We start from the raw sequence: 27,936 nt of genomic DNA on the forward strand, positions 1-27,936 counted from the left end.
TCTCTGTCAATGTTACACTTGCAAAAATATCAAAAGTGCAGGAGGCACTACGCATTGTAACACTATACATGATCGCTTCTCCCAGCAGGGAGCTGATGAGTAGACTAGAGTTCATTACATAGAGGAGAGCTATGTGACTATGAGAAGAAGTGACATAAATCCATACTATTGGGACGTGGACTCCAGGGTATATCGTGATGTCAAAAAATGCCAGATAGAGAAAACTCTGTATATATGTTACTTTTTAAGAAAAGAGGGTATGAATATATATGTTCATGTGTATGTGTGCGTGGAGTTTGGTTTATATTTAAAAAGAAGCATCAACTATAAACTATAAGTAAAAGGTGAGCTAAAGGCAGAGAGAGTGAACAAGGTAAGGAAAACAGTTTCTCTGAACACCGCTTGTTTTATTAATTTGACTTTAAAACACTACAGAATAATGTAATGTAAATTTTGAAAACCTCGAAAAATCAAGTGAAATTAAACAAATGAAATTAACTGGATTTTGAGTTGGCGGCACAACCCTACAAAGGGAAATTCTTTCAATTTCAAGGTGCTAATTTTGCTTCAATTTTCCGGTGAGATTTATACCCTGAGGACTAAAAGAAAAGAAGAAAAATCATCCGAAAGGGTTTTCTGTAGTCAACAAGGACTAAAGTTGCACAGAACTGTTATTCTGAAATGACTAAGTATGTATTACAGGAAAAGGCAAAGGAATAATTATGCTGACCTGCAGAGACAGGATTCTGTGCACAGGAGAGAAAGATAGAGACATAAAATGGAAGAGGATCAGAAAGTCTCTAGAGTCCTGGAGATGAGCTGGAAGTATCCAGAGCAACTTCTGGTGCATTTTAAAGAACGTTTTCCTTAGCTCTATACACTGAAAACACCTGACTTTGATCACCCCTATGCTTGAATCAGATAAAAATGGCTGATTCTCAGGTCAATAGAAGGAAATGGATAAGAGGAGTCTTATTATCCCAGAGAATAATCAAGCCATCCAAGGCCACTTGGGTTGTTGCCAAAGAACTCAGGGGCCAACCTCAAGAGGCTCCCCTAGGCCTGAAATGTGATGATTTCACCATCTGTAAGAACATAAGCTGCAAGTGATGGAAATATACCAAATATTGAAATCCATGTATTAAAAATAATTCTAATAACCACTTTTTTTTAAAAAAAGCAAACATAACATTTTATTTGTCCCCTCTGGATAATGTTGGAGAACCAACTAAGTAGGCTCTTAACAAAAATGGTAAAGGGAAGAAAAATAAGCATTCACTCTGCCTTTCCTATGTCAGTTGCACCCTCAGGATATTCAAATAGTTGAGGAGGGAAAGTTACTTTATGTAGAAATATTTTACCCATTAAATGCAAAAAGAATTGTAAAATTAAAAACTCCCAGTTTTTCACCCATGAATGAATCAGGAGATTTAGGCCGTGATCCTCGATGACTGATCAATTCACATCCCGATGAAGGACGCAGCACCATCCGTGACACAGCAGAGACACCTGAATCTGGGCAGCCTCTGGATATCACGACTAATTTACAGACACATTCAGGACAGAAGAGCATCCGAATGACAGCAATGGGAAGCGCTGGGCAAACCCTGGATTGTGGAAACTCTGCAGGACCATGGATTCAAGTTTCTTTAAAAATTAATTTGCAAGGGGAGAGCAACAACAACAAAACACAGTGAAGGATGAAGAGACTCATGACATACACCAGCCAACTGCAACAGACGACACCAGCCAACTGCAATAGACGACACCAGCCAACTGCAAGAGATGAAGGTCCTTCCGTTCCTGACTCAGTTCAACCGTTACCAGAACAAGGCACAAGCATTCCTGTGACCATCAGGGCTCTCACAGGCCTCACTGGATGTTTGCTAATTTTATGGCACTGGTTTTTGTCTGGGTTTCTGATGTTTTGGTGTGATTATGGCATCATGAATTCCTTATCTTTGATAGCCAAGAAGTGAAATATTATGGCACTATCGTATCATTTCTTGAATTTGCTTCAAAATAATTTGGTGAATGTGGGTAGAGCACGGGTGGGGATATACATGAAAAAAGGTGGGCCAGGGATTAATAAGTACAGGGGCTGGATGTTCCTTAGACTCTTCTATTTTTGTATATATTTCAAATCTTTTTGTGATATAAAAGTTACAAAATAACAGACCACAAAACTATTCATTGGATGAATTATTAAAATACAATGTCTGATTAATTATACTCAGTTTCATGATATAAGAGCAAGTTCCTTGAGGACAGAGACAAAGACTAGTTTACTTATCACTTTAAATGCTTAGAAATGTCCAGGGTGTAAAGAACCCTAAATAAATTTTGATGAATTAAAGAATAAAAGAATATGTATACACACTAATCAATTGATCCTACAGATATGTAGGCATATTTGAGACAGTAAACCAATTCTGTCTGCCACGCAATGGCAGATAGAGACAAAGGCGTACATTGTGTGGTGGGACTAAGGCTTTGTTGGGAAATGCTGAAATGAAGAATTTTTTGTTTTGCTTGGTTTTGTTGTTATTTCTGTGGGTCACATTTTTCTCCCCCGGTTCAAATGCCTAGGAGGCTGACAGCACCTGTTAAGTAAAAGTGGCCTCAACTATGGGACTTTCTGCCTATGATTATTCTGAGCTTGGATTCTTCTTAAGATAGTGATCAGTTTCAGAATATGAAACTCTTGTGATGGGGGATTTTGTATTTTTGCTCTGATTTTAAACAACGTCTAAAACAAGACTCACAGAATAATAGAGTGATAACCAGTGCTATTATGAGTATGGAACGAGCATTTAAATGGTGCCTTTGCAATCAGAGCGTGCTCGACCCTCACCTTTATAGGAAATGACCGGGTGCTCTGCTCTCTGGCACTGAGATGCGTCTGTCTCCGGCTGGGCGAGTCTCCACCATCCCAGGCTTGAGAAGAGCCACGCAATGACGCAGGGTCCCTTCATGGTGGGCAGGAGACCTTAGGCTCTGGACACTTGTCTTTAACCAGAAGCTCGTCGTCCCGTCATGTGGGGAAAGTGCCTAAAACACGCAAAAGAGAACAAGTGCGTTAACATGGGTTCACGTTTTCTGGTGGGTGGTCTTTCAGTAAAGCCCCATCACGCCCTTTAAAAAAAAAGAGCCTTGCCGTGCTTGGACAAACACACCTTTTTCTAGGAGATATTTCAGAAGTGTGTGAGTAATGATGTATGTCTCAATCTAGACCTCTTTTCCTCCCAATAATTTTATGAGATAAGCCATTGACTATAAAAGAAGGAATGTTCAAGTTTAAGCTCTATCAAGTTGTCATCATCCCCACCCCCGTGAAGAATTCGGTTTCAGAGTTGTGATCGTCGATTGGTTTTCCCTTGGAACATCATTCTTGCCCCCTCATGCAAATGCAGATCTATATGTGGAAGCCCTAAGAATCCCTCCCCTTCCCTTTTCAAAATACAAAAGCCCCTATTAAATAAGGCCATGACCGTTGTCTGTCCTTGACTAATAACCTGATTAACACTATGCTACCCAACTCTTAAAAATCATCCACAGTGGGTGCATTTCTCCTTTGAAATTTACAGATGACCTGCCTGCAAAGTTTTTGGCTAGAGATCAAGTGTGCATCAAATAAAACCTAGATGGAGCACCTACTGGGTGAAATGAAATGGCCGTGCTGGGAGCAGGGAAACTTTAAAGATTACGAATAATTTAAAAGATTAATAAGCTTTAAAATAAGATAGGCTCATAAAAATAACTATAATCCAAGCTGTTAGAAAATCATAAAAAAGAAGCAGGAGCGCTATGGGGGTTAGGAGAGAGAGTACGACTGCTATTTAGAGAGATCAAGAGTGGGTCAAAGGAAGACTTCATATTTGAGTTTAATAGTGGAGGATAATGAGGATTTCAACAGATGGAGACTTCTGGAAGTAATCCAGGAGAGGATGAAAGGATGCACTTGAGGGCCAAGAGGAATGAGTAGGCAACATGTGTTTACTGTACTTGACCCCAGGGGATAGAAAGGGGAGAACTGGAAAGCAGCTTAGAGAGAATGTTGGGTTAAGATTTGGACGGTGAATGATACTAAGGTCTGAGGTCTCTGTTCTTAGGCAATAAGCTACCACAGTATATTAACATTAGAAGAAATAGTAATCATTCTCACCATAGCATACATAGGAAATCGGCTAAAGAAGAGCATAAAGGTCGAGAAGTTAAATTGAAGATACAGCAATCGTTCAGAAGAGAAAGAAAGGAAGCTGTGACTTCAGGTGGGGTCAATGTGAACAGAAATTACGGCAAACCCAGCAAACACTCAGTGTGATGGGTAAGGCAAAGTACAGAAAATTAAAGATGCCCACAGCTTCTTTGACCTTCCTCCCACTGAAGGCTGGATCTTCACCCCCTCTCTTGAATCTGGGTTGGCTCTCTGACTGCTGTGCTCAGTCAGATACAACAGAAGTGATGGTACCCTAGTTTCCAAGCCCATACCCTAAGAGGCTAGCAGTTTCTACTTCCTGTCTCCTCTGGGGCACTGAGACACTGGGTCAGAAGTGATGGTACCCTAGTTTCCAAGCCCATACCCTAAGAGGCTAGCAGTTTCTACTTCCTGTCTCCTCTGGGGCACTGAGACACTGGGTCAGAAGTGATGGTACCCTAGTTTCCAAGCCCATACCCTAAGAGGCTAGCAGTTTCTACTTCCTGTCTCCTCTGGGGCACTGAGACACTGGGTCAGAAGTGATGGTACCCTAGTTTCCAAGCCCATACCCTAAGAGGCTAGCAGTTTCTACTTCCTGTCTCCTCTGGGGCACTGAGACACTGGGTCAGAAGTGATGGTACCCTAGTTTCCAAGCCCATACCCTAAGAGGCTAGCAGTTTCTACTTCCTGTCTCCTCTGGGGCACTGAGACACTGGGTCAGAAGTGATGGTACCCTAGTTTCCAAGCCCATACCCTAAGAGGCTAGCAGTTTCTACTTCCTGTCTCCTCTGGGGCACTGAGACACTGGGTCAGAAGTGATGGTACCCTAGTTTCCAAGCCCATACCCTAAGAGGCTAGCAGTTTCTACTTCCTGTCTCCTCTGGGGCACTGAGACACTGGGTCAGAAGCCCATTGTCCCTGAAACTGCCATGCCAGGGAGACCACATATAGGTCCTCCTGGTGATGTTTCCGACTAAGCCCAGCTTCCCAACCAGCCCCACCAAGGCACCTGATATATGAGTAAAGTCGAAACCCACTGAGTGACTTTAGTATCACAAGAGCAAAGAAATCAACTAGTTGAGCGCTGTCCAATTTCCTAACCCCCGAAGTGTGAAATATAATAAATGGTTGTTGTTCTAATCTGTTAAATTGGGAGGAACAGAAAGCAAAGAGGCACAGATGGACTGAAGATAAAGAATGTGAGTCACTTTGAGGACAGTCATGCCATTTTTTAAAATATGATAATCAACAGAAGATGTTTTAGAGGAGGATATGATCATTTGGTTTTGTGCATGTTGGGTTTAAGATGCCAAGAGAATATTTAAGGAAATGCAGCAGATTGTGGAAAATCCAGGTTGGATGCTCAGGAAAAAAAAGAATTCAGAGACAGCATATAATCTTTGGAATGTTTAAAATCATGGGTGTGGTTGAGACACACCAAGGGAAAGCATGAGAGAAAAAAAGGGCTAAAGAGAAGTGAATATTTAGAATTTGTTCAAGAAAAGTAACCACACGAAGATGAGACAAGAGAACAGATATAGCGCATCAAGTGAACACAGCACCGTGGGAGCCAAGTTAAGTTGGAGGATAGAAATAACACGTTTTAAAAAGAGGTCTCAAATGTAAAATAGATAGCTAGTGGAAAGCAGCTGCATCGCACAGGGAGATCAACTCGGTACCAAAGCACCTAGAGGGGTGGGATAGAGAGGGTGGGAGGGAGACACAAGAGGGAGGGGATATGGGGATATATGTATACATATAGCTGATTCACTTTGTTATACAGCAGAAACTAATACAACATTGTAAAGCAATTATACTCCAATAAAGATGTTAAAAAAAATTTTTAATAAAAAATTAAAAAATAAAAATAAAAAGAGACCTCATCCACTGTACGCTGATGAGGTAGAGCGAAGACTACTGGCTTTAGTCAAAGGACAGTCAATGGTCAACTTTGGGGTCAGTTTCAGAAAAACAGGAGACAGAATCCATGACATGAGAAACCAAGAAGGGAACAGATGAAGCAAAAGTGGGGCAGAATATCTGTGGTACCTTGAATGCTAGGTAACCCCAGAAAATTCAATGAAATCAGGTAAGCACTGAAGGACCAAAGTTCAGAAAATTGTAGGGTACAGAAAACAGATCATTAAATGTGGCTTCTTTTCTGAGGAGTGGTGAGTGGAGAAGAGATTGTAGATTTAAGAGGGAGAGGTGGTATAAGATCCAGAAAAAAAACTGGGGTGGCAAACTATTAAGGTTCCAGTAGAGAGGGTGGTTATGAAAGGGAGGAGAGGGGTCTCTTCTTTAAAAAGGGGTGTGCACACGAATACATGGTGAGATGTCAAGATGGAGAAAACACGAAGTGGAGGGTACATCGAATTTCACAGTCTCCATATTTTGCGCCCCACTGACTCAATCCTCCCATGGATGGAAATGTTCAAATTAGGCAGAGAAAAAAGTAAAGGGGCTGCAAATCATGATGAGGCAAGAGTATGGTTTCTGGAGGAGGGAGAGAGTCTGAGCATGAACGGGGAGGAAGGAACGGAGAGGAAAACTGGGAGCCAAGGATACATCTGTCCAATGGGTCCATAATCCCTGACCAGGCCAGTACATTGTAATGGACAATGGAGGCACACGTGCTATTTTTTCCTGGGTTATAAAGTTAAAAGTATGATTAATTTCACTCTTGGAAAAGGGGTCACAATCTGCAAAACTGGAGACTGCTCCTGAACTCCAGTCTGGAGGCAAATACATGAAGCAGCCCATCTTTCTTCTCCCTCTGACCTGAGACTTACGACATGACATTTTACCAAATGACATATCTTAATAGGAGTTTGGGATTAACACATAGACACTACTATACATAAAATAGATAATCAACAAGGACCTATACTGTACAGCACAGGGAACTCTACTCAATATTCTGTAATAACCTATATGGGGAAAGAATCTGAAAAAGAACGGTTAGATGTATATGTAGAACTGAATGACTTTGCTGTACACCTGAAACTAACACAACATTGTAAATCAACTATATTCCAATATGAAATAAGAAATTAAGTTTAAAAAGAGTAACACCTGTTAGAGGCGTTTTATTTTATTTTTTTTATTTTTATTTTTTGGCTGCGTTGGGTCTTCATTGCTGCGCGCGGGCTTTCTCTAGCTGTGGCGAGCAGGGGCTGTTCTTTGTTGTGGTGCGCGGGCATCTCATTGTGGTGCGCGGGCATCTCATTGTGGTGGCTTCTCTTGCTGTGGAGCATGGGCTCTAGGCACAAGGGCTATTGTGGCGCACGGGCTTAGTTGCTCTGTGGCATGTAGGATCTTCCCGGACCAGGGCTCGAACCTGTGTCCCCTGCACTGGCAGGCGGATTCTTAACCACTAAACCACCAGGGAAGTCCTGCTAAAGATGTTTTAGATGTAATTTTGATCTGTTCAGAGCAAGGAGATTTGGAGCACCCTCACCAGTCCACTTGGGAAAGGGCTGCAGGTAGAGTATCACTGCCCCACATCAAAACAAAACGGTGATGATAAAAAATTATGGGAAGGATAATGAAAGTAGCAGTGAACTCTCAGTAAGTGCTAGCTAGCTCTGTGGCAGGCAGGACACCAAGCAATTACACCCACACCTGGCACCCAAGAGGCACCCAGAGCAGCGTCTCTGACACATCAACTCCCACTGAACAGAAATCCATCACAGAAATGGACGGGAGCACGGCCATCTCGACCTCTGAGACTGAGCTCAAGTCACCCTAGGGCTAAAAGCAAATTCTTCTCTTGCAGATAGTTTTCAGTGTGTCAGACCCAAGCCAACACAGAATCCCCTTCTGTTAACCATGAAACAAGTCATACAGACAACTGCCAATTGGACCTGTCCTGTATTTCCAATAGCCATGCATTCCCATCTCAATCCTAACATCTTGCTTCCCGAAGGAAAGGTGAAGAAGAATAACACAAGTGCCTGAAACGTTCCTTCCCTGGGATGTTGAAAGTGATGATTAGAGAAGAAAACGCCCTGTCAAGTGAAAGAGCTGCTAAAATAGGACAGACCCCTGGTCCTTTGGGGATGAGATGAAATTATATGTTTGCCACGTTAAGCTAAGGGAAGCACATTTAATGAGAACAGGTGATTTTTAGAAGTTTATAATTTTCAGACTATAACATGTTACCTTTTTTAAAATAAAGGTACTGTAAACAGTCAGCCTGGTAAGGTACCAGGGAGGGGTTTTCACAGTTTTCATTTAGATCAGGGTTTTCTGAGCATCCTACCATGCAAAGCTAACTCGTTGAATAGTCCTTTACTCAAAACAGGCTCAGATCTAAATTATCAGGTCCTTCCATCCTGGACTCTCACCTCTCAGTGGGATATGGTGGGGTGGGGAGAAGCATATTTATATCAGAGATTTTAGTGCTCAATCTATTGACGTTTCGAGCCAGGTAATTCTTTGTTCTGGGAGCTGTTCTGTGCATTTAGCTGCATCCCTGGCCTCTCCACCCACTAGATGCCAGTAGCAACCCCCCAATCTGTGCCAACATTGGCTCCAGACTTTGTCAAATCGCCCTGGTTGAGAATCTCTGATTTCTATGTATCAAAATACCTCTCCCTCTTTAGAAATTAAATAAGCTATCATCACTTGAAAGATTATTTTTAAATATGCTTATATAAATCACCCAACTGAATTCGTATCGAGTCATTTCAGCAAAATTTCAATAAAAACGAAAGTCACGTTAATTATAACTATTTGCTACATCGGGGAAATACATGATGAAGGAATTTTCAAAGGATCAATTTCAATAAAAGTTGTTCGAATTTCATCCTACCACCTCTGGAAAATTAAAAATATGTTTGGTGACTTAATACTGAACAAGTTGATTTTGCCAATAGGAAGATTTATTACAGCAGGCCACTTTGGGCTACAAAACAGAAGCATTTTTGTTGCATCTACTTCAAAATCCCTGACGCCTTCCCTTTAGTTTCCTGATGTGGGAGTAGGTTCTCTCTATAAGCTCGATCTAAATAAGCAAAACTCCGTATATACATGTTTGTGCAATAAATAACATTTCTCATTCACACCCACACTGCAAATGAATACGCTTTGGCGAATAGAAAATAACTGTTCCTTTTAGTTAAAAAAAACTGCTGTCAGATAAAATAGAAATCAATAGAATGAAAGCTTACACAAGAAGTTTTGCTTCAGGTACAAAGTCTAACTAGTGATTAATAAAAACAGATCCAAAATAAGCTTCATGTACTTTTTTTCAGGGGAGGCTGGTGTTCCTCTGAGTCTTTGACCCACTGTAAAGTTGGAAGTGGCCAGATCCATGGGCGCAACTCAGAGAGTCCACAGAAACTCTGCCAGCCCGGCTCCTACGTGATGGCTTTAGGACCTCCACTGCAGACAAGATGGAGAAGTCAGGTGAGAGAACTGACCAATGAGCTGCTCGGAGAGGACCAGGAAGCCGAGCCCCACACCCACTGGAGCACAGCAGCCCTTTGGAGGATACTTCGCGTGCGCATCTCAACTGCAAAAAGTTACAGTCTGTTGTAACATCAGAAGCACAACGACAGGATTTATAAGGAGGGGATGGACAGCTCTTCTGAAAGGTCTGTGTTTGCCCTCATCTTTCCTTCCATCTCTTGGCCCTATTCCATGAGATCAGATGAAACACTCCCCCAGAGAACTAAAGCCCCAGCCCGAACCGAAAGCAGCAGAACCACTGAAGAAATCAGTCCCTCATCTGAACAAACCATGGAGCCTTATTCCCGCACACCCTGGCACAGCCAAACATGGTGTTACGACATCTACTGCACAGTCGTCAGCTGCTGCCAGGTAAACAGCCTTGCCCTATTCAAACCCTCTCAGGATTTTCCACTGCTTTCCGAAGAGAATACTCTGCCCTTCCACCAACGAACCAACTCCTCCTAATTTCACCTCCACTACTCCCAGTGTCAGGGCTTCGCTTCAGCCCCTCCAGCCTAGCCACGGTCCTCCGGGTAAGCCTTGCACACTCTTTGCATGTTTGCTGACGCCTCGGGCCCCACTTCTGCCCCAAGTCTTCCCACTACCCAAGGTCAAGGCTGGCCTCCACCTTCTGCACACACAGCGGCCGCCTACTCCAGCCAAGGTGGCAGATCCTTCCTGGGAAACCCTGATGAACCAATTACAGTGCCTGCCTCCTCATCAAGGGTTCCATGGAAAGTCATATAACCTTTCGCGTTTCTAAGCTTTGACGTCTCCTTCGTATCGTAAACAAGCTAGGGGTTGAACACACAGTTACAGCCCCAAATGTATGCATTCCAACAAGCTGAATCGGCCATCTGAATGAATCAGAAATCACGTAGCCGACGTTCTCTTTAGCATCACCAGAACTCAGCCATCCCTTGCCCCTGAACAAGCACCATTGTCGGATGGTTTACGCAGCCCCTTGGCACACAGGAGGCAGGAAGTGAGTCAACAACTCACTGAATCTGAGAGGTGGAAGGGCCGGCTGAAATCACCTCATCTCTCCCTTCACTTTGCAGCAGAGAAAGCGAAGGCTCAAATGAATTGAACAGATCTTACAGGTTAAGGTAAGATCAAGTGCGCAGTGTCAGGCCATGTCAAAACAGGAGCAAAACCCACTGGCCCTTTGCCTGGCACACTCAGCCTTCCTGCTCACACTGGTAAAAACCACACATTTATGGCCACAAGTTCAAACAACCCGAATTACCCCCAGAAACATAGTCTTCTCCCCAGAGTAAAGCGTAAGAGATGAACCCATGGCCTGGAAACAGGGGGCATCATTAATCCAGCCAGTCATACTGAAGGATGCCACCTGTGGGCAAGGGACAGCCCTCCAACACAGAAGAGGACACAGTCTGGGCATTTCCAGCTCACAGGTATGAGTAGTCAAGCAAGTAAAAGTCCATCTTTTGATAATTACCAAATTATCCTAGAAGTAGGAGCAAAGTCTTAGGGAACATAGAAAAGGGAGGAATCCCTCTGAATGGAGGAAGAAGACAGAAGCTATGGCTTCTGAAGGGCTTCAAGTTCAAGTGTTCAAAGAAGGGGGAATAAAGGTCAGGGGGCATCCAAGCCCTCAGTGTCTTCATGGCTGGAAGGAACGTGTTGAATGAATCTGTGCTCTTTCCTAGTAGTAATGTCAGACATTCTAGGTACTGAGCAGGAAATGGGATTAAATGAGGGATCAATAAAACAGTAAACTTAAGTTAATGCACAGTGTTCAAGTAAATAGATTCTTCTAACCTTTTTCAAAAACAATAACCGAACATTTTATTCTTTGGGAAATAAAGCAAAATTAAAGTTTTCTTGTTACTGCGTTGAGTCTATAAGGGCAATCAGGATGTTCACCAGACATATTGCATCTTCACTTTTTAGGTACATTTTTATGAAAATTGGATCCTCTTTATATTATTTTAACCCATGTACCGTGACTGCCAAATTTCAGCCAAAAGAGGTTTAACACAAATGAATTAGTGCAACGTTTTTAGGAATGTCTTAATGAAAACACTGACTGCCCTCAAGTACAGAAACACTGCCAGATGCCACCTTCAGGTAACTGAGTAAGAAAATGACTTTATTACTCATAGGTTTTCATCGTATCTGAACTGAGATGAGATAGGATTTTATGGCTATATAAAATGACTTCACGGAATAAAATGGGAAAAAGCAAACATTGACGTATTTTACACATTTCAATAATGGTTCAGCTCCAGTGACCTTATTTTATATCTCTCTTCAAAGGGAATTGTTATTACACTTTTGTCTTTTTCCCCTTGTTTAGCTCCAGATCGCCTGGAGGGACCATAAAAATAAATGAAGTCCATTAGGTAAAATTATTATTTACACAAAGGCAATATTAATTTTCTTTGTCAGCAGGTTTTAAAACTAAGTGTAGGTTCATTCAATCTACTTCTGTGCTAGCTAAATCAACAGGAATACTTTCTAAGAATGAAAAAAAAAACAAACCCTTAAATAACGAGTCTTTCAAGGCAACATAACTATATTGACAATTTCTAAAGGATTTATCTAGAGAGAGGAAACTCATAGGCACAGAACAAAATAATCACATTATAAATGACTCTCATAATGTGACAATTACTATTCATAGCTCCCGTTCATTTTTAGGTAAGATAGGCAGGAGCTGGAGGGCCACTTTGCCTCTTGTCACCTAGAAGGTGTGACGTCTATGATGACCTGCAAAAGCATGCAACATTGGCAGGAAGAAAAGAATGCTCCCCAACATTTCTGCCCTGGTCAGCATCATTGGTCGCCTTCTGATTGCCAAGTCCGGTAAGCTGATGCAACTGGACATCTATCACCATGGCATCTGCGCCCATGACCTCTCCAACTGAATATCTCCCCAAACCCTCTCCTCCCTGGTTTCCTTAACACCCCAATCTCCCTGTGTGCTTACTGCATCCAGAACTCTTACTCCCATCTTCCCTTTAAATGAAAGTGCACCCCACCCCAATTTCTCTCTTTGAGGACTCACCCACCATTTTCTCCTCCTTCATCTTCCCAAAGGTCATGTGTCATTATGTCTCTATGTTCTGACAACTCTTCCCTTTTACCCATATTTAGAATCATGCCCCACTCCCCACCCTAACCAACCCTCTCTATTTCTCACATCTACATTGCTAGCTGTTTTTGACAGGTTTCCCTGCCTCTAGTTCCAATTCTTAAGCTTCATCTCTGAGTAGCCTTCTCTGACTTTTTCCCAGTTCCCCCCCCATCTCCATGTGGCCCCTCTGTACATCAACACTCATTTCTATTATAGTCGTTATCACCCTGAACTACAATTGCCTGTGTATGTGCCTCATTCTAAAATAGGCTGTGAAAATCTCAACCTCTGGACAATACAGGATGTAGCAGACACAAAAAGTTACCACCTGAGGAATGAGTTAATGGAGAAAAACAATGTAAATCAACATACACCTCTCTACCTTCTAATCAATATTTATGCTTCCATTAAAATGCAATTCTTGTTCCCTTTCCTTCTACGACTCTGCTATTCATTGTCACAGATGTTTTATTCCTCTATTAAAATTCTCTTAACATCTGGTCCAAATATGAGGATTCCCATGGTTTTGAGAAATGTCCTTTCTAAATGTCATAATTTTCCAATTAGTGGTCAAAGGGATGAAGGGATTACTATAGGCAGACCAGCTAAAAAGAGGAAGTCTCCCGGGTCTGGAAACATGAAAGCACATGGAAGATATAACTGAAGTGTGTGAACCCTGAGGGGTTTGAATAAATTATTCTGGCACACCATAATTTGCTGGAACCACTTGAAAAATCAAAAGACAAAAAAAAGAGAAAGATACTACAATTCACAGCAGAAGTAAATTCATCAAATTCATTATTCTAGGGTGAAAATACAAATACCTTGAAATTGTATCAGATAAATTTACAGATAATAGCCTACTGATACACTTGGGAAAACTAGGCTATTTAGTGAAAAGGCCTCTGATTGGTGTTTTCAGATTTCAGTTGGGAATGGCCCTTGTGTGTGATGTCTGATGATACCTATTAGGCCAGTGGACCAATACACCAAAGCTGATTCATTTGAGTTCAAATGTGTCACACTCTTTGGTCTAAGGACAAAAAAGATAGACCTCAAGAGCACTAATTACAATTTTGGGGTCCGTTTATTAAAAACAAGAATAAGAAATCCTTACAAAAATAAAAAATAACTATATTGTACTGCATATTTGAAATTTGCTAAGAGAGTAAATCTTAAAAGTTCTCATCACAAAAAAAAATACTGAGCCACATCATATCAAAATCAAAGATTCCGCTAATCGGAGAACAATAAAATACAAGAAACTGCGAAGAAGGTTATATGTTGATGCACAGCATTAATACATCTCTGTTTTCCTGAAATAAGCCTGTAAAATAAGTATTAACATTCTTTCCTAGTCTACAGATGTGAAGACTCAAGGAGGTCCCACAGATAAATGGAAGAGCTAACAATTCTAACAGGTACATCCCTGGCTCCAAATCCATGGTCATCTCGCTACACTGAAGGTACCGTCCCAGCGTATACCTCGTTTCTGCAGTTATCATTTATTGACTAGGAATCGGGAGCTCTGCTAGACACATGGATCCTCTGGCTAAAAAAAATTAGCAGGTGCTCTATTTCTACCAACTGACTTCAGTTGGGCCTGAATACGTGTTTGCTCGGGGACAGAAATTTCACGAAGTGACTGGCAGCATCATTCACCAGTCCTGGAGCCTGAGACCTCACTGATCATAATTTAATCTAGATAGTGAAGAATGTGCACCAGCCCTTGAACAACTACGACATGGGCTTAGCGTCTAGTGTCACCCTCTGCTCACCATCTACACATCGTCCTGGGAGCTCAAGTTATGGAAGAGCAACCATCAGCAGGTGAACATAGATGTATATCCCAGCTCCAACCTGACCCTGACACTGCAACTTCCATCCTCTCTTCTCTTCTACTTGAGTGCGGAGAATTACCTCCAACCAAACATGGACCTAACAAACCCTCAGTTGCCCCTCTTCCCCAAATCTGCTTCCCGCCTGAGTCCTCCCCATCACAGCTAGAGTCATTTTGGCTTCTCTAATTCCCCCACCTGCCACTCTAAACCATCAGTAAACCCTGTCCTATGGATCACGCAGCTGGCCCCCTCTCACCTCCATGGCTGCAGTCCCACGTGAAGCCGCTTCCTCTCTCCCCCCGACTCAGCAGAAGCCTCTCTAGTCGGGGTCTTGGGGCTTTCACTCTTGCCTCCCCTGCAACAAAGCCTATTATCTACGTTACAACCAGAGCAATCTTCGTAAAGAGACTGAACAAGTCAAACTCAGAGAAGCAGAGAGTAGAATTGGCTGCCAAGGGCTGGGGAGTGGGAGAAACAGGGAGATGTTGATCAAGGGGTACAAAGATTCAGTTATGCAGGCTGGATACGTTCTGGAAATCTAAGGGACAGCATGGTGACTATCGTTAATAATACCATATTGTGTGCTTGAAATGTGCTAAGAGAGTAGATCTGAAATGTCCTCACAACACACACACACACACACACACACACACACACAAAGGTAACTATGTGACGTGATGGATATGCTCATTAGTTTGATTGTGATAATCATTTCACAAGGTGTACATATATCAAAACATCACGTTGCAGTTTGTCCTAATGATATGGTATGTTTATATGATTTCCTAATACTGGAGCACCTTTGCATTACAAGCCTAACTATAACTAAATCAAGGCAGATTGTTATTTTATTACAGCTGCTTAATTCACTTGACTAAGATCTTAAGTCAGTTGTGATTGTGTATTACCTTTTTTAGGTTTTGTTATCAAAGTTACATAAGTTTCATAAAATTGTTCACATAATTTTCCAATAAAATTCCCATCTTATTTGCTCTTTAAAAAAAACCCAAAAAACAAAAAAACACATCATGTTGTACGCTGTAAATATATGCAATTTTTATTTGTCAATTGTACCTCAATACAGCTGGAAACAAAGAATCAACGAAAATAAAAGATCTGTATTCTTTAAAGGGTTGTCCCCACCCACTTCTGCACTTTCGCCAGCACTCCCATGCGCCGTGCTGGGGCCACGCACACGCATGCACTCATCTCTCTGGTATTTTCGCCCACCGACTCATCGCCTTTCAGATGCCACTTGCTGGTCCTTAGGTCCAGAGGTTGTTTCTCTAGGTCCTTCCAAGGGGCCTCCTTCTCATTACTCAGGTGTCCTTCAATGTCGCCTCCTCAGAAAGGCCTCCCCAACCAGGCCAGCTGAAGCACAGCCTCTTCCCCTCTACCAGATTCCTCTGTGTTCACTTCTTCAAGTCACTCAAAACTACGTGAAATCACTCAACTGATGTGTATCTGTTTATGGCCTGTTTAACCCACAAGAATATCAGAACTGGAGGACTGAGCCTGGGTCTTGCTTGCTGGATGTCCTCAGGGCCCAGAAGGCAGTATGATATTAAGTATTATCGACTGACTGACTAGATCCTAGAGGGGAGAGAAACCAAGACAGCCTTCATCTAAGTGATGGAAAAATCATTGTAAAGGCCTGGATACTTTCTGCCAGTGCCGCTGAGGAGTGCTCACGGCAAGTTTTGGGAGCGTTTCCATGGAAAACTACAAGTTCCCTCACAAGGAATCAATCTATTAGGTGAGATTTCAGGAGAACAAGTCAACGAAGACCATGAATTAGCTGCCACAAAAACATCGAACGATTAGCACATAATGCAATGCGGGGACACGCAGACGTGCTGTGGACACGTGGTGTTTTATTCTTCAGTTCATTAGCCTGAAATGTGGAAAGGTCATTGAGGACATTACAATAAAGGTCTCCGTGGTTTAAAGTAATCCCCAAGTGTGTTAAATTCTGCACTTCAAAATATTAAAAGCTACGTGATGGTGGATATATTAATGGAAACACAAAAAGAATGATTCCTAAATACAAGTCCAGGAAAAGCAATGACAGATTGCACCAATTTGGCACACTGTTCCTTAACAGTGAAGGGGGCTAAACACTGCTGCAGGATGCCTGCTTGCTTGATTTTGCCTTGTGAAAATTAAGAACTACCTATGGTACCCCTCAGCCTACAATGTCCTGGTGACCCGCCCTGCCCACCACCGCTACTTTGGGAGAGGCAGCATTCCAGAGATGCTGAAAACACGGACTCTGGACCCAGACCGCCTGGGTTGCAATTAGCTCCAACAATAACTTTATGTCTCAGGTTCCATTATCTGTCATATGGAGATAAAAACCCATAGCTTAAGATTATACGAGTTAATTTGAAAGAACATAGAAAATTCCCTAGTGATTAGGAAGCACTAAAAAAGTTTTAATAAGTAAGAGCTATTTAAAAAAATGCTTCTTAAATCTTGCAGGAAAAGAAAATCTCTAACCACCAAATTAGTGTCTTCCTACAAAGAGATGATAAAATCAGTTCACTGTTTAAAAAGAGCTGTGATGGTGGGTGGCCTCAGCCTTAGGAAAATTCCACATCTCCCCAGGAAGCTTATAAAGGAACATTCATAGCAGCATTTTTCATAATAGCAAAGACCCAGAAATAATACAGGTGTCCACTGAGAGAATGGAAAATTTTATGGTGTATTATATCACGGGGAAAATGGATAGACACCAGCTACATACAACATAAACAGATAATAGAAACATCACAGTGAGAGAAAAAGTCAAGAATAATATATAATATAGTAAATCGCTATTTAGTGCAAATATACAAAGAAGCAAAACTAAACAATAATTTGAATTTGTTAAGACTATATTTAAACACAATATTGTAAATCAATTATATTTCAGTTTCACAAAGATAATAAATATCATGGAAACATGTTTTAAGACAATTTAAAAATGTGACAAATAAAACATAAAAAATGTATTTAAAAAGCAAGGAAATGTAAACAGAAACTTCACAGTCATGCTCATGTGAAAGTGAATAAATAACTGAATGAACAATGGAGATAATTCACTACTTCATCACGTCTCCATGATCAAACCACTTGGATCAATTAGACTCACTAATTCTCCTCAGCCCCACCCACCCTGTTTGTCCACTTCCACCTTTCTGCTTGGAACACACTCTCCTATGTCTGTATTAGAACCCCATGCCTCCTCTGAGGTCCAGATCCAACACCAGCTTCCCCATTCCCGTGACCACTTCCCCAGTGAGAAACAAGGAGGCCCCCACTGAGCCTCCTTGTGCTACAATTGTCTCCACAGCCCTCAGCTCACACTGTCCAGCTTCTTCTGCCTGTGACATGGCATCCCTGCTGTATGGGAGGACCACGCAGGAGAGCCTGTGCCCTACTCGCTACTGTAGCCCCTCAAAGCCCACCACATTTTTTTGCACATAGAAAATGTCTAATATCTGTTGAATGAATGGATCAACCAACCACTTACAAATAGTGGAAAGAAGGGTCCGGCTAACATAGGAGGAGGTTGGAGAACAAGTGAGTTTTGGAAGCATGGGAATCATGTGACTGAATAAAAAGATCACATTTTGGGCAGAGAAACAGAATAAAGTCTCAGGGTAGAATTTACTGAGAATGGGGGTAGTAAACACATTTACCTGCATGAAATTTAAAGACCAAAGTTGTAAGTAATGAAATCAAATAAATCATGGCACATCCATCCTATTAAATAGTATACAGCTTGTAAAACCAATGTAGTAAAACTCTGTACATGGACGTAAAAATCCATAATGATGCTGAGTGAAAAAATAAAGTGTAGATATTTATTTATCTCTAGAGAGAGAAAAGAGAGAGAAAGAAAGAGAGGGGTCCCATTTTTGACTGAAATAAACCAGATGAGTTTTATGTTTATATGTTTGTAGGTAAAAGAAAATTGTGGTTACTCTTAGGCAGCGGGGGTATTTTATATTCTTCTGTACTGTTTGAATTTTCAACAAGCATTGATTTAGTTTGTAACTTAAAGTGAGTAAAAATATTTAGGTTTAGTATAAGTGAATGGGGTGAGATGTGTTTTCTAGATTAACTAATGAGACTGGAGCCCTAATGTCCATCTTTAGATTCAGCTCAGGTTGACTCACTCGGGATAAGGGATAGAAGATGATGGGCGAACAGGAGCTGAGGGCAGGACAGAAAGCAGGGCATGTTTAAAGAGGGAATGGTTAGAAGGTAGAAATGTTGACAGAGCAGAAGCCAACTTCCCATAAGGATTCTCCAAACAAAACAGGAAATTCCTATTATTCTCATTTAAAGTCGGGTGAAGAACACTTATGATGAAAACACATGACATGCTGGTGTAAACCATGAGTCAGTACAGACATTTCTACAACTGGGACCTCCAACTCCTTTACTTACTACACTCATTTTACCTGGGAAAAAAAGGAAATCTTCACTCTAACTAAGAAAATGGGATTGGTTTTATCAGCCTTGGCAGATAAACCATAATAAGCAAAGCCCTCAGCTCATACAGAGAGGAAATGATCAGGCGGACAGGCTTTGACAAATGCTTTCCATCCTGACATGGCCATCCTGCATTTTTGTTCTCAGAGTTGCCCCTTTAGCTTGGTAAATAGCACATACTGTGAAATCATTACAGGAAAGTTAGCTCACATGTTTGTTTTGTCGATATGCGGTAGATCGTGTTTCCGGTTGAGTGCCTAGATGAAAGTGACGTACCTTCTCTAACACTATATGTAAGAGGCAAAATGTTATGGTTAAGCTCGCTATTCTGGAAAATTCACGCGGTTCTCTTTGATTACAACCACAGGACCACAAGAAGCAGGTCCTTACCCACAGAGATAAGATTGGAGGTGGAGAGGCTGTGCTTTCACTCACAAACACTTCATTCTGGAAAGTCGGATGTTTTCCAAGCACAAAGCTCGCTGTTTGAGGACAACCCCTTGCAGCAGGGACAGATCTATCTAGTTGGTAACTAGTCTCATGAATCATAATAAATTGGCAAGTTATGGAAGAAAGCTACGTATTTAAGAAGTCCAAAAGAAAAGCTCGTTTCCACCTTGCAGAATCCGGTATTGCTTTAACAATTGCTATTTTTGAAATGTGAACAACTAGGCGCTTGGCGGTGGCTATGGCTGCTTGACAAAACTCAATTTTTTTTTCTTTGATACACTAACACACACACACACACACACACACACACAGAAAAATCTTAAGGGGCTTAATTGTATTCATACACTTTGCTTTGGCGGTTTCATCTCTAGGACTTTCTCCAAAGGAATTCATCAGATAAGTCAACAAAGATTTACTTTGAAATATATCCCTGCTAGTCTGATTATTATGTATTACAACCACGATCTGGAAGCTTCTGTTTACGGAAAGGGAAATATACAAATAAAGAAGATCAGGAAGGTCTGATCTGTTTTTAAGAGAAAAACAGTAAGAGGATACTGTTTTTAAGAGAAATTTTAAGGACATGAGAAATACTCAAGATACAATATTAAATGTGTGGGCAGAAAACTAAACTCTGTGCCTAGCATATAAACAAGTGCATGTGTGCACACAGAGCACACCCACAAATGCGAGCTCCCATGCATGGACACACAGACATTCTCATAGAGAAATGTAAACATACAAACACTGGGAGCCTGGGTGCTGAGTCTGACTGACATTGATGCAAATCCCAGTTCAGTTTCTTGCTGGTTGTATGGCCTGTATTTCTGTCTTCAAGTGGAGATAACCTTTGAGGATTTAATTTTTTAACCAATGTGAAACCCTTAGAACAATGCAAACCCCACTGTAAGTGCTCAATAATTGTTAGACACCACAACGTGGATCTGAATTGTTACAATTAACATCTGGAGGAAAATACACCCGATCATTAGAATCATCTGAGATGTGCGGTTCTGCATAGATTTTTAATACCTTTGGGGGTTGTTTTGCAAGTTTACTGCAGATGGGCATGTGTAATTATTATCATCAGAAGAAGTGTTTACGTATTCTTTTACTGAGAAAATGCTACAGAGGAGAATCAAGATGAGTTGGGAATGTAAGTCCCCTCTCTGACTCTTTTCATCACCAGAGGACAGAAGCAGCTCTGTCTAATAAGTCCAGTCTCTGAACATTTGTTACACGTGTCATGCTTGAAGATGCTAGCAAGAACAGGAAAGATGGTTTCGAAAACAACCATTAATCATTTTTAAAAGGACTAGATTCTTGCATCTCATCAGAGCTAGGTCACCACCTGAAAAGCATCCCCCTAACTCAGGAGCACCTACTACATCTGAGTGGTCCTCTTCTCAGAGAAGAGCTGATCAGGGCTGTAAGCTTCAGAGAAAAATACAACAGAACAAGATGACATACCCAAATTCTCTGGAGGAAATTCCTCATGGCCAGAGATTTTGCTCACAGTAGGAAACTAGAATTTAAATTAGATTCATTACCTAAGCAGTACAGTGACCCAAGACCTGCTGGCCGAAGCCAGCGCAGAAAAAAACAAATCGAGAAAAACAGGATAATGTTCGAAAGCCTAGAAAAACTATGACGATGGTGTGGCATCAAATGTTAGATCAAATGAAGGGCGTTTGCGGTGGTCATCCATAGCTTCCTATATGGAAGTCAGAGCTAAAGTGTTCAAAAGCATGTCGCTGGAGTCTTCATTTATCTTGTGAGTTTCTCCCATGCACCATACTGAAGGTAAAATACAAGGAGATCATAACCCTTCAAAAGCTTAGTTTATAGTCCAATATTTTTCACTAGTGGTTAATGGTGATTCTCAGAGATTAGAACAGAAGAGGTTACAGGAAGAGGCAAGAGTACAGACACATTGAGAAAACAATTTCCTAGCAGGTGAGAGCCACAGGTGAGTAGCCCGGTATAGCTTAGGATACCGAAGAGCTGCAATCCAGGTGTGCCGGGGACCACCCCGCTTCCGCCTCTAGGTAAGTAGTCTCCACCATTTACCAAATCTACCCACACAATGTTACCATTTTCTGCATGCAATGACAAGAAATACTTTGGAAAAAGCTGTGAGAGTTTGTGAATCACAGACCCGCGTTTTATCCAGTCAAGATACTATGACTCAGAGAACTCAAAACCTTTTGGCTGCAGGTTATCAGCCGTCTAGAAAGGGGCAGCGCCAGAACGTGAATTCACATGTGCTTGACTCAGAAACCACTGTGCCATCCTGTCTCGCCAATGGTATAATGACCGACTGCTTTAGGCAGACTGACAACTTTGCAGCCATAGAATACCAACCCCACTGGAGAAAGTCCCACATTTAAAAAATGTGTAGAGTGTATGCTGCATTTCAAATGTAAGATGGTACTAAACTACTTGTCTCTCTGTAAAAATGAATCCCAATGGTCTAGCAATTCCACTTCTAGGTATATACCTAAGAAAAATTAAAACACATATCTACGCAAAAAATGTACATGAGTGGTGATAGTAGAATGATTCATAACAGTCCAAAAAAGAGGAAATAATGTGAAAGCCCACCAACTATTTAATGATGATTAGAAAAAGAAAATGTGGAATGTCCTACAATGGAATATGATTCAGCTAGAAAAAAGAATAAAGTGCTGATACAGTCACAACCTGGATGAACCTTGAAAACATTATGCTAAGTGAAAGAAGCCAATCACAAAAGGCTATATATTCTATGATTCCATTCATATGAAATTTCTAGAAGAGGCAAATCCATAGAGACAGAATATATGGGGCTTGGGGGAAACAAATGAGGAAATTTTGCTAATGGATACAGGTTTTCTTTCGGAGGTGATGAAAATATTCTAAAATTACATGGTGGTGATTGCACAACTCTGTGAATATATGAAAAAGTGCTGCAAACTTTAAAAGGGTGAATTTTATGGGATGTGAATTATATATAAAGTAAAGCTATTATAAAAAAATTCCAAATTCCAACTCAGGCTACCATGTTCTTGTGATGATGAAGCTGGGAGTAGAGAAAGAAGCTTTGTGTACAGCTGATTTCCAGGAGGGGTTTTAGGGGATCTTTTCAGTTTAGGGGAGGAGAGCCCCCAGCAGTGATGGAGGTGGCAGTGATGGTGGGGACCCCATAAGTAAGGAGAGACGTCTTCATATATAGAGCTTTTCATAGGCTGGGTTCCCCTTAGGCTGACATAAATGGGGTTGGGGGGCAGGGGTGAATGAACTACTGGTGTATAAAGAAGTAAAAGAGCCATACAAAACCCAATCTGAAATTGACATTGTTATTCAATACTTTGAGATCAAAGCAGATTTTTAAGTTGAGATGCACTAATTATCCAGATAGCTTGTTGCCGCATACATACTCATGAAACAACTGACTCTGCAATAAATTTAAATACCTTTCACTATTTATAATGAAAAATTACTTTATAACTTATATTATCCATCATTAGGAATTACCTGATCATTTATATTCCTTATATTCTATTAGTTAATAATTGTATTGGTGGAGACCTGGCTCTAAGCCCAAGAGTTGATGTCCCCAACATGCCATGTGCATGCACCTTTGGACAATCTCCAAAGACTATGCCCACACTTCCTCACCCAAACATATTCAATAGAAATTCCTATTCTTTTCCCAGTGTTTTTCCAGTGTGAGAGCAATTATATCAGATAGCTAAGGAAAGTTTTTCCAGTACTGTATTTCTCATTTTCCAAAGAGAAAAGTAAACAGAAGAACCAATGAGCATGCAGGTGGCTGGGTGGCATCTGTACCCTTGGTCCCCTTCTCAGCCTTTAAATATTAGTCTCACCCCTCCCTCCACTGTCCCCACAGCATGAGGTCACAGAGTGCTGTGAACTGTCAACTTAGCATTTCAGATCACAAAAGAGTAATGTTTTCCCCAAATCACAACCCTATATAAATCTTTAGCCAGCGTATCTTTACAAATCGATTCCTAGACCACGGAGCAAGATTCTCATCCTATGGGGATTTTCTGGGCAGGGTTCTCATCACATGGGAGTTTTCCTAAGGAATTCAAGGATAAGAATAGGCCTGGGGTTGCTAGCTAAGCACAACTCAGCCCTAACAAACAGCTGCCTCTTCTCCTGACTGTCACCATTCCTTCCAGAGCAGTGTCTCTGAGCAGGCCAGCGTGTCTTCAGCACGCTCTGATAAACCAAATGAAGCCTGTCCCAATCCAAGTGGGCCCCGTACGTGGCTCGCTAGACAGTCCTCTGCACTGGTCTACAGCATGGAGACTTGTGTCCTTATTTGCTGTAACCACGTGCTTAAAATGATTAACTCTGCACACAAACTCTCTCTCTCTCTCTCACACACACACACACACACACACACACACACACAAACAGAGGACTCAGATGTCTAAACCCTTTCCTCTTGGTCCACTCTTTTCACTGAATGTCAAAACCCATGAAGGAGGATCCATGAAACACCCACATATCTTATTATTAATAAAGTGATTTTGCCCATGGCCAGGGGCTAATTAGTTCCACGTAAACATACAATCACAGAGCAACAAAGGACGTTGACATCTTGTCTTGTCTACTGACACTTCTCTGGAATTTTTAGAAGCAGCATGTTTCAAACTCGTCCTCCATCTCAGAAGAGATGCTACAGCTTTATCTCAAATCGGATTATTCCACAGGTCTTCCCAACGACTTTTGGAATCAGACAGATGTGAGTTTGAATTCAGCCTACCTTCTAGCTTGAGAACTTTGGAAGAGTTTCCTAACCTTTGCCAACTCTCTTTCCTCATCTAAAATACTAGGACCATCTAACTGTCATGGTTTGTGTGAGGACCACACAAGCTCATGCTTTTAATGCTCCCAACACGTCACCGGGCATATATTAATGGTACGTGGTGAATGTCCTTCTCCCCCTGCCCCAGCCAGCGTTCTGGTTGAATCATGACTGGCTTTTTCTTTCTCTTCCATCTATCCCCAACATGGTTTAAACGCCTCTGTCCTGACCCTCTGCATTTGATCCTGGGGACAGTCCCTGAGCATGGCTGGCAAGACGCAACACAGTCTTACTCCAAACCCCCATCTCACCCTCCACCAGGCACCACGCACGATTCAGCATTCTTGAGACACCAGCATGCTTACCCTTACACACCCCTTTCACTCTTTACGCTCAGAATGGCTTCTCCCAACTACAACTCCTATCCTGTGAAGGCCCACCTCAGATGCATCTGCAACAGCGTGTTTATTTACCCACTCTCATCCCGCATGAGAACTAGTTGTTCCTCAGACCTTGCACTCAAAACCCATTGCACATATCTTTTATCATTCCACTTACAAAGTGATATAATTCTTCATGGACTTGGTATCCTCAATACAGCATCAGCCCATGGGCAGAGACAGTCTTATTAGTAGACTTTTTTTTTTTGATCACAATAGACAACTTAGATATTAAACATTATGGAGACACAGTCAATGTTTGTGAGACAAATGAGGAGGTACAGGAGTGGCTGGGAAGTCCAGCTCCACCATCAGCCTTCCTGAGTTTCTGCCCCTTGCTGGATGAGTGACTTTGGGTGAGTTACTTAACCATTCTAAAGCTCAACTGCCTCATTACAAAATGAGGATATTAATTGGACTTTCCCCGTGGGTTGTTGTGAAGATTGTAATATTGAATTCTTTACATGCAGCATCTCACACTGACTAGCATGCTATAATTAACACACACCTGCTGTCACACTGTAACGAAAATTGGAACCCCTCATTTCAAGCCATCTCATACTCTGTTGAAAAATGGGCTAATCTTCTTTGCTGAGTGTTCCTTGTCAGTGCTCAGAGGTTTAAGCCTTAGAAACAAACAACTTAATAAGAGAGAAGAGGATGAGAGAAAAGACAAACAGAAACTGTACACACACAGCTCTCCTATTCTACTATTGGAGCTGGTCAGAAACACAGTAAAGGTGATACATGGCGTTTATATCCAAGTTCTAAGACAGGCTCAGTGTCCTACTGTGAATCATCTTTAGAAGACGTACATGTGGCCCTTCTCTTAATTTCCTCATCCATGAAACCCAGAGTTGTCATATTTCCCCTAACCATGGTGATACATGCTTTCATTAGCTGCCTGCCTTGAGGTTAAACTAAGCAGGGTACATCAATGATTTTTGTTTCTAATCAAAGTCATAAAGTCAAGTGGTTCCAACTAGCCCTCTCCTATATATATATATATATATATATATATATATATATATATATATATATATATATATAGGAGAAAAGCAGGCCTAAAATTGCAGCTTGGTTACCCATAACTTGGTAACCAAGTTATAGTTACCGTAACTAATACCAGTGATAAATCTCCAAGCCAAGGCTAAACCATTTATAAGATTTAGTAACAGCTCAAAGTCTCTAACACTATATCACTAGGTTCCTTATTTAATCAAATTATTTTGAAATGTATATTTGCAATGATGAGTGATTAGAAGGTTCCTCTTATAAAGGATCATTCCAGTGTCCCATTGGCACATAATTTGAAGACAAATAATTTCCCCTTATTAGGCAGAAATCATGATTAGACTCACCTCTGATAGCTAGTTCTTGAGATCACAGGATGAAAATAACCACAAATGAATGATCAAACACTAAGGCCTTCCAGGTAGACCGTCTCAGGTTACCTCCGAAGGTTAACTCATGTAAGGGGGATGCTGGCATTCCAACCCTAAACCAACAAGCAATGGGCTGTTTTGCTGTCTCCCTCTTTCCAACAGGTACTAGATTCTAGAAGGGATTATCCGGCCGCCCAAAGAAAGGGTGACTAGAGGGTAACCAGCTCTCAGGCATGTTCTCTCACTGATTTAATGTGGTTTGGAAGCAATTTCTAGAGTTACAGAAAGTTAATCAAGATACTCATTATTTTATCCTACCGTGAAATAACAGGCCCGAGCAGCCAACTCCAGGAACGTCCCCGGAGACTGTGTTTGCACACGTCAGGAAACAAAGGAGGGTGTTCAAAACACCTGCTGTTACAGCATTTGTGTCCCTTCAGAGAATCTGAATAACACTTAGAAAATGGCTTCACAGAAAAATGGTCTCCCCAGAGATCGAAAATTCTGCAGGAATCCCACAACGGGGACTGTCCTACATGCTCTCACAAAAATCCTCCCTATCACCCAGGGGCTATGACTTGGTCTATCTCAGGGCTTCTCAAACTTTCCATTCATACGCAGCACCTTTCCTAATTTTAAGCCATATTTAAAGGTAAGTTTCTGAAGGCCCAGGACAGCATTCCTTCCACACCTGGTCACCTTCCTTCACTCTCATGGAACTGAATGATTTATAATGTATAAAAAGCCAGTGGGGTTCTGGTGGAGAGACACAGTGAGAAGAATACATTACTTGGAGCTGGGCAGACGTGAGCCAAACACAGAAATACAAACCTTGGCTCAGTGACTTCAGCTCTGTGAGGTGAAATAAGGATACCACGCCCACCTCGCTGGATGATTGTAAGGACTAAATGAGCTAATATAATAACCTGCAAAAGGTTGCCAGGGTGCCTGGTGCCCCGCTGAGGGTCAGTAATCATGAATTCGTTTGCATGGCCTTTTAAAAGGGGGACTTTGAATCTTCTAGATTCTCTTCCATATCACCCATTACTCCTTACTGCTGAATGGACCACCTGGAGGACGTGTGTGGATAGACAACGTCTGTAAGAGGGGACACGAGCACAGCTGCCCTAAGTACGCACAGCCTGCATCTTACACACTCACGTGACAGGCCAGCAGGAGAAAGGGACCCACAGGCCAGCAGAAATGACCAAGGATGATGAACGTCTGGGCTCTCCCTTTACCTACCAGGAAATAAGGAACTTTGGTTTTCTAATTCCCCATGATGAGGCTAATTCATGACCCCTGGCTTAACTAGTCAGAGAAAATGGACATGGGAGAAAGAATTTGTTAGAAATTAAATAAACAGAACACAGTGAAAATAACACCACCAAATCAGTTCTGTCTCAGAGGGTTTCACATGCCCAACAGCAGGAATCGTCCAAATAGATACATTTTCCTAAAGGCAACTGCTTACTCATCATTAAGTTTGGCAAAGTCATGGATATCTATTTATAATATCATAAGAAAAAGAGAGCATAACACAGGCTTTTCAAAGTTTGGCCAGCGGGAATAGTCTCATAAAGACTCTACCCTAGATTTATTAAAAATAAATACAATAATTAAAGCCTAGAAAAGTAGAAAGCTAAAAATATTTCCTCAAACATGAAACAAACTATCCTCATGTCAATATTCAAATCCAGTGAGATTTGAATGTATTTCTGCTTTGAGAGTAAAAGAAACACTGATTTTTCTCTTCAATGA

The 27,936-nt window shown here is 41.5% G+C and overlaps 1 protein-coding gene across 7 annotated transcripts in view; it reads right to left on the reverse strand.

Annotated features, from left to right (window-relative positions):
• Window positions 1-27,936, reverse strand: part of SEMA5A (semaphorin 5A) — a 506,976-nt gene that overhangs the window by 335,806 nt on the left and 143,234 nt on the right. For all 7 annotated transcript variants that reach the window (XM_082382606.1, XM_082382605.1, XM_082382601.1 and 4 more), the window contains one exon: window positions 2,855-3,051. In XM_082382606.1, the coding sequence (XP_082238732.1) occupies window positions 2,855-2,975 (121 nt within the window). In that variant the 5' untranslated portion in view covers window positions 2,976-3,051. The remainder of the gene's footprint in view (window positions 1-2,854; window positions 3,052-27,936) is intronic.

This window comes from Balaenoptera borealis (assembly GCF_965194805.1).
Source record: "Balaenoptera borealis genome assembly, chromosome: 2".
Taxonomy (NCBI): Eukaryota; Metazoa; Chordata; class Mammalia; order Artiodactyla; family Balaenopteridae; genus Balaenoptera; species Balaenoptera borealis.